At 35.4% G+C, this 11541-nt stretch overlaps 1 protein-coding gene across 1 annotated transcript; it reads right to left on the bottom strand.

Moving 5' to 3' along the window:
- Positions 1 to 3512: 3512 nt before the first annotated feature.
- LOC110097450 (scarecrow-like protein 32) lies at positions 3513 to 5451 on the bottom strand. Its single transcript, XM_020823823.2, has 2 exons — positions 4725 to 5451; positions 3513 to 4077 (listed from the first exon to the last, which is right to left on the bottom strand). Exons 1-2 carry the CDS (start codon positions 5435 to 5437, stop codon positions 3513 to 3515), a joined length of 1278 nt encoding a protein of 425 aa, XP_020679482.1. The 5' UTR covers positions 5438 to 5451.
- Between the last annotated feature and the right edge of the window lie 6090 nt (positions 5452 to 11541).

Below are 11541 nucleotides of genomic sequence, written 5' to 3'. Positions count from 1 at the left end.
TTGCCTTCTCTATTCGGTCTTTTAGTATTATCAGTCACTTTATAAGGTCTATTAGGAATTTGTGATGGCCTCTTCCTTTTAAGATTTCATTGGGAGCAATTTTGTAAAAAAAATTTGACGTAAGAATTTGCTTTAGAAAGTAGTAAGAAAACTATCGTAAACGAAGTCTAAGATTTCGTTTGGGACGACTTTTTTACTCCTTCTTAAAGCAGCTTTCTAAAGCAAAAAATTAAAATTTTAAACTAAAATGTTATTTTAAAAAGCAGCAAGAAAACAGTCCCAAACGAAACCTAAATATCTTATTCTCATACTTTTATTTTCAATTTTCTTTTCGTTCTCTTATCTTAATTAATTTTGGTTGCTAGGAATTCCCTTTGATGTTAATTGTATGATATTTTTTTGCTAGTATATAGGGATCACAATTAATATAAGCATGCATCAACTCCATTATTTAATTCATCATGATTAAATTTTAATCAGAATATCCTAATTAAAAAATTCTCCAATTATTATTTACTTGCAACTAGGACAAAAGTGGAATAAGAAGTAATTTAATTAATTCTTAGATAACTCCTAGAGAGAATTCAAGAACACAAATTTTAATGAAATATAGAGATTGAAATTCCATACGGAATTCCTTTAAAAAATTCCTGCTAGAAAGTGTTCATCACATAAGATTATTAAAGTAGATTTGTTCTCATGTGAACATAAGTTTCTATATATTATTGATATGGTAATAACACAAATTTCTATGAACAAGAGAATGGTGAGAGGAATACTTACATAGACTTCTATAACGAATATTTTATAGATAATTAACTGATAATCATTTTTCATTATCATTATCTTAATTAATTCTATGCAAATCATCATCATAATCATTATAATTAACTTTATTTTTATCATATTTTCTTAAATTTAACTTCTGAATTAATCCACTAATCCAAATTTTATAAAAGCCTCAGCGACGAGGCTACTGCGACAAATCAGCGACCCAAATATTTTTGGTCGCTATTTGCTTTAGCGTCAAAATTAACATTTTTAGCGACCAATTTTGTTGGTCACTAATTATCTATTTTCTTGTAGCTCATTATCATTATGACAAACTTTATTTTATCTATTATCTTAATTTTATACTTCTGATTAATCCTCTAATATTAATTTTATCTCTAGCTTATTATGATTTTATTTGGGACAGTTTTGGTCACAATTTCTTGAAAAATTATTCTGTGCGGAATCCGGACGAAGCTCTCTGTCAGGACTCCAATTAAATCGTGACACCTGATTTGTACACGTGAATACTCATTTCTATTTCATTTTTTATTTTTTTTTTACCAGCCTAACTGACCCAGCACAAAAATTTCTTGTTCAAATTTAGAGTTTAGAATTGACGTTATTTTCTTAAATGGAATACCCACGAAAGTTTCATAATTTTTAGGATTTTAGCTCTATAAACTTTTCATAGCTGTTGAAAAAGAAGAAACGATGAAAAGCCGATGAAGATGAAGACTGATTTGAAGAAAGCAATAAGAAAATTATCCCAAATAAAATTTATATTACAAGCGATCGATTTATATGCCATCAAACTAGGAGGTGAAGCAGCAATCGAGGAAAGTTTTTTTATTGTAAAATGATAAGATTATTGTTAGTATATAGATACAATTGTCTGGTATTTGGAATCTGAAAGGGAAAGCAAACAAGAATTTGAGGGCCTACTGATAACAATTCTATCGGCATATTATGCAACTGATATATTTCTTTTTCCTCCTGAGGGCTCCCAACGTAGTTTGAATAAAAGAAGATGGGCTACTGATATATAGCACTGACACGTCACGTCTATGAGAGCTTGCTCAATGCTATAAGCAAAGAAGACAAATAAATAAACTAGAGAACAAAAGGTAGCTGAACCACAGCTTATATCTCATGAAAAGAAATATATTTATTTTACTAAGTACTCAACTACTCATAGAGTCATAGTGTGAGTACTGGAAAGCATAGTCTGGATTAATGATAATAGTGAAAGTAATTATCATTATGGATTTTAATGTTAATTGATGTGTGTCTTAGCTCTTAATTTTAGTGATTATCCTATAATTTTTCAAATTTAGTTCATGGAATTATGACTAATTTCTTTAGAGGTTTTGGCTATAATTAAACTCGAATTAAACAAAATCTATTGATAGATACATCTTGATTCAAGTCGATAATCTCATTGTATTTTAATTAATTTTTTGTTACTAAGAATTCAACATAATTTTAAGACTCTTCTCTCCCCCCTCTTTCTCTCCCTCTCTCTCTCTCTCTCTATATATATATATATATAGAGAGAGAGAGAGAGAGAGAGATAAAGAGAGAGGAGATATATATTAAAAAAGAGAGAGAGAGGAGATATATGCTACACTTTTTTTTTTAAAGAAACATATAAGTTTTACTCAATAAAAGAAGACGCATCTAATGACAAGCCTATGATAGAGAAAATGCCAAAAAACGGTGAATACGACAAGCAAGTCGGACTCAGGAAATGGCAGTTATCTGCAACCACCTAGCTACGAGGTCAGGCCATCCATTGGGGTAGCAGACCACCCGTCAACAAGAGAAAATTACGAAATAATCATCAACCCACAAACCAAAAAGAGCCACCAAGGTTGCCAGCAAGCCACGACAAACCGGGGGAGTAGAAGGCAGCCTCATCATTGTCCATAAACAACCAAAGAATCGACACCCTTAACAAAGCCAACCCCAAAAAAATCATCACCATGAAAGCCGTCGGCAATAGACACACCCAAGGCCACAATATTCCCATAGGACCAAAAAATCAATAAAAAACCCAACCGAAAACCCCCCAAAACAATACCACCCATCCACGAAGCCAAACAACCAAATCCACAACAATTGAGCGAAAATATTCACAACCACTATTCTTGTTTTTCTCGCCATACGAGAAATGTGTTTAATTAAGAATAGGGTAAGAATAGGAGAGGCATTAAGCTAAAATGTTTAAGACTTATTTTAATATCATTAAAATTTTCAAGAATAACTTATTGAATATATTTTAAAATAGATGTAATTCATAATTACAATACTTTATTAATTTTAATTAATAAAAATATAAATTCTCCCATATAGAACACTAATATTAAAACAAATTTAATTGTTTTTAAGTTCATCCTAATCAATTTATATTATTATATCTTAACATATATTTTTTTTCAAGTAATATAATCATAGGTGCCAGCTAAAATCTTAAAAATCATTATCCATTTTTTTTAATCCAATAAGTAAATTTAATTCTAAACTCAACACATTCTGTATATACAAAATCTCAAACTGAAAACTTGTTGATTGCATTTAAATTTATATTTGGGTACCTAACAATAAAAAATAAAACGCAATTAATTCCCAAACAAGAACAAGACGTCGACCAGCTACTCGCTTCGATGGAAGAAACCAACATTCAGCTGAAGAAGACGAAGAAGACGACGAAGAAGAAGAAGAAGAAATATGAGGAGGTCTCATGATGTGGCCGACGAAGGAACCCAAGCAGTAGCAAAAGCCACGTCATGTCCTTTCCACGTAAGCACCAAATCATCGTCGTCTCTCTTCATCCCCCACCCCGCCGAATGCTCGTCGAGCATACTCTTCACCTCCATCGCCGCCTCCTCCCCAAACCCAATCCCCACAAACCCCGCCGCCCTCATCCTCTGCCCCCACCTTCCCTTCGGCTCCAACCTCTCCACTCTCTGCACTCCTTCCTGCGCTATTACATTCTCAATCTTCCAACAAACCGCTGCCTCGTACTTCCGCCTCTGCTCGCTCCCCGCCGGCAGGAACGTTTCCACCGCATCGAACGGTATCCACATGTAGTTGAACGCTGCGCGCAGCCTCGTTACGACGTCGGAGGATGTAAAGTCGGCTTCTTCGTCGACGAGCACGACGAGCGATGGGTCCAGTGAGCGAAGAGACTTGGCGAACACCGTTCGCGGTGATAGAATCCCGCCGGCTGATTCGTCGGGGATGCGGTGCGGCATCATGTGGCAGTTTATTACCAGGGCTTCGCCGGCGTTGTTGCAGTTGGCTCTGTTTGGTTTGAAAGATTTCGTTAGAACAGCGAAACGAAAGCTCAATGACCAAGGATTTGAATCAAAATTTAATTTTCTTTTCTTAAAATTTTACAAATTCATTGAAAAAGAAAAATTTTAATGAAAAAAATTGTGGTATATCTTGATACGCATAAAATTATTTTCATATTGTTTCTGTTATAATCTGTATTAGAACATCTTCTATAATTTTTTATGTTTTTTATTATGAGGTTGGTGAAAAATCAAAATTTATTTATTTTTTATTTTTTATAATTGAATTGAGAAATTTTAACCAAAAATAAAATAAAATGTATTTTTCACACATTTTAATGATCATTTTATTTCAATTTTTGAAAAAAAAAATAAACAATTTTTAAATAAAATAAATTAATCTTGTTGAGTTTCAAAATTTTATTTTGAAATGCATATGATATAAAAATTAATTAATTAATTAATTTAAATCAAATCAAATATTTAAAAAATCATTTTTATTAAATTTTTTTTAACATATATCTTCCAATTTTTATCCAAATAAAATTACAAGTTTTGAAGGATTTTAAAAATAATTATCCAACAATCATTATTAAAACAAAATAATAAAATAAAATAAAATTGTGAACTAATCAACAGCCATATGCATTTTACCCAAGGTACTCAAGGAGGGAATGGAAGCCGTCGGCCGGCGTAGAAGGAACAACTCGGAAGTCCATCCCGACGTTGCGGGATCGCGCGAAATTAACGAGCCTGGAGCCCAGCTCGTCCAGTGATATATCAAGCGTCGGCGGCGGCGAAGTTGACGCCGGCGTGCTCGGTAAGGTAAGTCGAAGAAAAGGAGGACCTTCAGGCCGCGACGCTAAAGCGTCTATAAGCGTCGGAATTTGCATACAGTGAGTCGTAGTCAAATCGACCAGATGCAGAACAGGAAATCCATCAGCCGCATCGGCAATTGCAGAGTTAGCCGCAGAGAAGCCAAAGCGATGCCATGGAGTCAGGTCAATGAAGCCAGCGAGGGATATAGCTGAGAGACGGAGAGGGAACTGTGGGTGGTGGGGTGTCGCCGGAGCGGATATGGAAGAGCCGGAGCGAGATGCGCGGAGGAGCAGAGCGCGGAGGAAAGCAGAGGTAAGCCTTTGGTTGGAATCACCGTCAGGAGGGGCGATGTTGTGGAGAACCCAAAGGAGCTGTTGTGCGAGAGTGGCGTCGTTGGCTTCGATGGCGTGCGCGCAGTGGACGAGCAGCTGCTCCATACACGCCGCGTTGTTGAAGCTTCCGAGCGATTTGGCGGAGTTCGGGAAATCCGGCCATGGGCGGGTTGGGTAGAGAGGCGGAGGAGGAGGGTTTTCGGTGAACTGCATCATGCGCGCGCGAGCGAAGCTTTCGATCGGATCGAAGGACGGAAGGAGAAATAGAGGGAGGCGGAGGATTCGAAAGGGGAGGAGTGCGCGGCTTTGACTAATTATATCTGGAGGGAATTGCAGCGCTGGAGCTGCACTGTAATGTTGAATTGACTATTTTTTTTTTCCAAACCAAATTTGTATTATGTTTTTGTAAAAGATTTAACTTTGATTTAAAGATAATTAAGAAATGATTATGTTATGATTAAGATCTTTAAAATTTTATTGATATTTAAGGAAAATTCAGATGGTTAAATATATGGAGGTTAAGTAGGGTTGTTATTTAATTAAAATAATTTTATTTATAATATATATTGTCTTAATAAAATTTTAGATTGATTGGTGCTTAATTAGTAGAGTAATTAATGTTAAAATTTTTAAATAAGATAATTAAAATGATTATTTAAAGTTGGTGTGATTGAAATATTAACTATTAAACTTTATTTTGACTAAATTTGTCTTTATAAATTCAAACTTATTTAATGGTTAGTGGCATATAGAGTACTTGAGCTCATCTTAATAATTGTCTACTCTATCCATGAAAACTTTTTTGTTCTCCTTTATCTGTTGAGTTCAATGGTTTTTTTTTAAGATTTTATTATAATTATGGAGGAATCTAATGAGGATTCAGACAAATAGAGTTTTGCTTAAAAAAATTGTAGCATTGTATTTTGGATTTATCAAGTTGTTTTCCGAGCAATGACCTTCTATTTATAAAAGAGGATTGAGATCGATATTATTGAATGAGCCGCTTAAATAAAAAAATAAGAAAGGTAAATAATAATATTGAATATAGTTAGTAATTTGGGGATTGAGAACTCTTGAATCATTTTAAATTTGGAATGTTTATTTTGAACGAAATATTTTGATGAGAAATCTTAGCTGACTTTGCAAGAATTCTGAGTTGGTGTAAATTTGAGTTATGTGCAAGTTTAGTAGTTTGGTAAGAGGGCGAATTAGGGCTACCTCTTGGATGATTTTACGAAAGCCAGCTCTAGGCGACTCAGGGTTTTGGAAAATATTGAGTTTGTTCATGACTAATAACTTAATGAATCTGAATCAAACCTCTATGATCATTTGATTAAACTATCTTCAAATCATTATCATCTCACATCTACCTTTTTTTTTTTTTTTTTTTAAAACCCACCCCTGGGGCTACGCGGTTTTTTTTTTTTTTTTTGCTAAAACGCACACATGGGTCTACGCGTTTCATAAGAGAAGAAAGAACAAGTCCTTAGAGGATCAAAAGCTCACTAAAAATATAGTCTTGAAGAAAAACCTATAAGCTAATGATCCAATTAAATACAATCAAACATACAGGAAAATAAAGGAATAACACCATCACAAAATGAGGAACTAATCCCATAATAGGAAGGATATTAGAAACCCAGCAAGCATCAACTGATAACAAGACAAAAACAGCAACAAAAACCTCACAAAAAATGAAAACACGACACTACTAGTCAGTTGGGCTCAGTCAACGACAATGTTAACTACAATCACCCAAACGGAAGGTAGGGACCATCTAGAGGAGGAAACAAGCAACAACTCACACCATCATAAGGACAAACATAGCCTCACATCCCAAACAAAAGGCCACTAAGTAAGATACAAAGCACACCATTAGTAGTTGCAAACAAGCCAAGCCGATCAGATTGAGAGTAAACCGCCTCATCATTCTCTAGCCCCTAAAACCTCCAGCACCACAATCCAATCCAACGAAAGCCAACCCAAACAACCAAAAAAGAAAAACAAGCATCAAGAAGCTGCAGCAACCCACCAACTACAAAACCAGGAGGAGAAGGATTACTTCTTCTTAATTTTTCTCCTTCCACATTTGCTTCCAGTATTAAAAAAGTTAAACCGGTTTTCGTCATAATCCAATTTAATTATCAAAATTTTGTTTCCTTTTATGGCAAAACTTAGACTTGTGGCGCCTCACTTCTTGAGGATGTAGGTCATCAATAGAGACCCAATATATATAAGGTCAGAGACGAATTGATGTACACTGCTTGCCGTGTTAATCAATTAATTAGGCTTAGCTAATCTATACAAATTCAGCTTCTAGTTAATTAATCAATACTAAATTTCTTCCTAAGCCCTTTTTATTTTCTTTGTACAAAAAAAAAACGATATCTTCAATGAAGAAACTTTAGTTGTGTAAGGTAATCCCTCATTGAACATTTCAATATGAATGAATAACGTGGTAATTATGATAATTAATAAAGTATAATTATTGGTTAATCCAAATTCTAAACAAGTATTCATTAATTATTTTATCGTGATATTTTATTTACTCTCCCGGCCGACAATTGCCTTCATTTAACAAATAAATAAAAGGACTTTTTTTTTTAATGAAGAAAACATATAAAAAGACCAAATCAAGAGTGCCTTTCGATAGCCTGACGATCAGCATTGCTTGTGTCATTTGGAACTTGAGAGGGTCTCGTTGAGATCATGCACAAGTAAAATAAGGATTTTTTTTCCTTTTTTAAAGTAAGTTTAAAAAGAAAATAAAATATATGTTATAATGTTTTTTTCTTTTTGTATTGAAAATAGATTAATCTGTTTTAAAATTTTAGAAAATAAAATTTTAGATGTTTTGTAAATTTTCAAAATAATTTACTTTTTTAAAATTTTATAAAACATTGTTGAGTCCTAGAATATTCGCTAGTGTAGAGAGATATAAGATTTAACATTCTAACTTTGTACAAAGATCTAGCACACAGAGAAAAAGAGAGAGGTGTAAGAGTAAAAAATGACACAACGGGGTGTGGCCAAGTTGAAATGAATCCACTAGTCTTTATTGTTGATTATAAATGATGCACTACCTTAGCGGTAGGCTTTGGCTCAATGTAAATTAATTATATATAACACATTAGAAAGTTGGGGTAGGAAGAATCCCTTGATATGAAAGCTATTCTCAAGAGACTGTTGACTTGTTCGTTCGGCCGGTAGGACTGTAGTCGGGCGATGCTGGTCGGAGGGACTGTAGTCGGACGACAGTGATTAGAGGGATCATAGTCGGGTGACGATGGTCGGAGGGATCTTAGTCGGACAACAGTTGTTAAAATGAACGATGTCTAGCGACGGTGGTTGATTGGACCGTAGTCAATAAATGACTATGGTCGATGGGCGACGGTGGTCGGAGGGAACGTAGTTGATTGACGATGGTGATCAGAGTGGCCTGTCAATGGTAGCTGGACGGGGGTTCGGCTGTGAGCGACATAAGGGAAGTGGTCTAGAGTTGGTCGGTAGCTAGGCGATGTACTAACAATGGGCGGTGGTTGACGAATGTTCACTAATGGTGGTGCTCGGGTAGAACTCTAGAATCCTTAACGTTTTAGAATTCACTCCAATCTCCAGCCAACGTGCCAATTTAAAATATATAATTAATTTTCTTTTTAATTATTTTAAATGGAAATTTATTATTTTTGGACAAAAAGAATATGAAAAAATTCAAAAAAAATCCCAAAATTTTAGATTTTTTTTCTTTAACTCTCTCTTGAAAAATCTATAAATATCCCCCTTAGGGGTTAGTGAGAGAGTATAACAAGTTGGAGGTCTTTGGTGTCGTTCAAGATTGACGGCGATCAAGATCTAATACTATCTTGGCCATTTTCTCCAGTTCTCTCTCGGTGAGGGAAAATTGTTCAGCAAGAGTTTAAATACCATCAAAGGCGGCGATCAAGTGTGCAGCTGATGGTAGTTTGGCGAAGGGCCAATGATGGCTTCCATGAGGTAAAGGGTCAATGACGGTGGTCGAGAGGTAGAGGGCTAACCGTGGTGGTCACATGGAGGGTCGGTGATAACTATGATCAAGTTGCATTTTATTGAAGTAATATGCATCCATGCGGATGGGGGTAAATAGTGAATAGTGTGCCATAGCAGTAGTCTAATCATACTCTAATGGTGCCGACTGACTGGAGGCCTGATGGTGACAGGAATCTGCTTTTTTATTGAAGAGGGGATTAAAGAGATATTATTCAAAGTGTTGAATGAAAGAGGTCAAGAGAAATCCACCAATGATGTTTAACCTATCAGAGGTTGCTTGCCAAAGCATTGCTTGATGGTGTTAACTAGTCAAGATAAATCTATTATAGATGTTTGACATATCAGAGAATGTTTGGTATAATATTTCCCAATAATGTAAACCTTTGCAATAGAGGTTGTAAGAAATAAACTAAGGATATTTGACATATTTAAGGCTGTTTGCAAAAGCATTTTCTTAATAAAGTTAACATATATAAAATAGATCGAGAGAAATCCACCAAAGATATTTAACGTATCAGAGATTGTTTGTCAAAGCGTTACTTGATAACATTAACTTGTATTGAAAAGGTCGAGCGAATCTACTAAGGATGTTTAATCTATCAGTTATTATTTGTCATAGCATTGCTCAATGATGTTAACCTATGTAGAAGAGGTTGAGGTAAATATGTTAAGAATGTTTGATTCATCCAAGATTATTTGCCAAAACATTACTTGATGGACGTAACATGCATGAAAAATGTCAAAAATATTCATCGATGATATTTGACCTATTTGAGATTGTTTATTAGAGCATTTTTTTTTTTGATGTTAAACTGTGTGAAAGAGAGCATAATCGAATCACCCGGGACCTATTATACCTTTATTTTGTGTGTGTGTGTGGGGGGGGGTGTCACGACCCAACCCAGTGGGGGGGGGGGGGGGGGGCTTAAATGCTGCGTGTATCCCAAATAGAATGTGAATATTAGTATGTCTTTAGACAGTTGGTGCCTTTTTGAGGTTGAGATTGTGACCTTGCCTCTTCAAGAGTAAAAGTCTAGTTGGTGACTGTTTAGAGTTTATGATTAACTTAAAGCCTTCTTATATTTTTAAGAAGCTTTAAGAAAAATGATTACCAATGATTTTTTTTTTTACCCAGAAGAAATTTGGGTGGACTGACTTGGCCACAACTATATTTAAGATTGCAACCAAGGTTGCCCCCAGTACAAATCTATTTCCTATGGAATTGATGCAGCGATGGCTGATTGTTGAGAGGTCATAGAACAATGTCTGCTTAATGTTGCAATGAAGTTGCCCTCAATATTGAGACCCAATGCACATTTGGAGGGTTCAAACTATAATTTAGATTACCAAAAAGTTTCTAAATGCCGCGTGTATCCTAAATAGAATGTGAATATTAGTATGTCTTTAGACCGTTGGTGCCTTTTTGAGGTTGAGATTGTGACCTTGCCTCTCAAGAGTAAAAGTCTAGTTGGAGACTGTCTAGAGTTTAGGATTAACTTAAAGCCTTCTTATATTTTTAAGAAGCTTTATGAAAAATTATTACCAATGATTTTTTTTTTACCCAGAAGAAATTTGAGTGGACTGACTTGGCCACAACTATATTTAAGATTGCAACCAAGGTTGCCCCCAGTACAAATCTATTTCCTATGGAATTGATGCAGCGATGGCTGATTGTTGAGAGGTCATAGAACAATGTCGATCTGCTTAATGTTGCAATGAAGGTTCCCTCAATATTGAGACCCAATGCACATTTGGAGGGTTCAAACTATAATTTAGATTACCAAACAATTTCTAAACATGACATGCTTATAATTGAATCGAGCGGCTCAATGAGACAAATCCAACGAGCTCAAGATCATTGAATTCTGATATCATTAGGGAATTCAAATGCCCAATAAACAGTCCACAATCAAGGAATTTAACATTAGACGTTCATCCAAATCACTCCCAATTTACCCTAGATCTTCCTCCTATTTACTAGTCATGCTACTCTCAAAAAATAATAAATAGACCTCTCATTTCTGATAAGAGGGGGACCCCAAACAAGAAGAGAAGAGAAGGAAGCAAGGAAGAAAGAAGATGAAGAGAGCTCTCTTGCCACCAGACTCCTCCCCGATCACTGCCGGACTTTGATCCGGCAGAAGACCGACGTCGGAATTCTGCCCGACTGCCAACCGACGTCGTAATTCTATCCGACTGCTGACTAATGTCGGAACTCTGCTTGATAACCTACTAATGCCAGAATTTTGCCCAATGGTTAATTGAAGCCAGATTTTCACCCGACCACCAGAACG

The sequence above is a fragment of the Dendrobium catenatum genome, unplaced genomic scaffold, assembly GCF_001605985.2.
Source record: "Dendrobium catenatum unplaced genomic scaffold, ASM160598v2 fragScaff_scaffold_1482, whole genome shotgun sequence".
Taxonomy (NCBI): domain Eukaryota; kingdom Viridiplantae; phylum Streptophyta; class Magnoliopsida; order Asparagales; family Orchidaceae; genus Dendrobium; species Dendrobium catenatum.
The sequence above is the reverse complement of the archived record's forward strand: the minus strand, read 5'-3'. Positions and strand labels throughout refer to the sequence as shown.

Bases quoted from the DNA above. Each gene is read 5' to 3' on its own strand.
- LOC110097450 (XM_020823823.2), bottom strand. From the start codon at position 5,437: ATGATGCAGTTCACCGAAAACCCTCCTCCTCCGCCTCTCTACCCAACC. The intron at 4,078-4,724 runs GTAAAATGCATA...CAAACCAAACAG, and splicing joins TCCCTCCTTGAGTACCTTGG to AGCCAACTGCAACAACGCCG.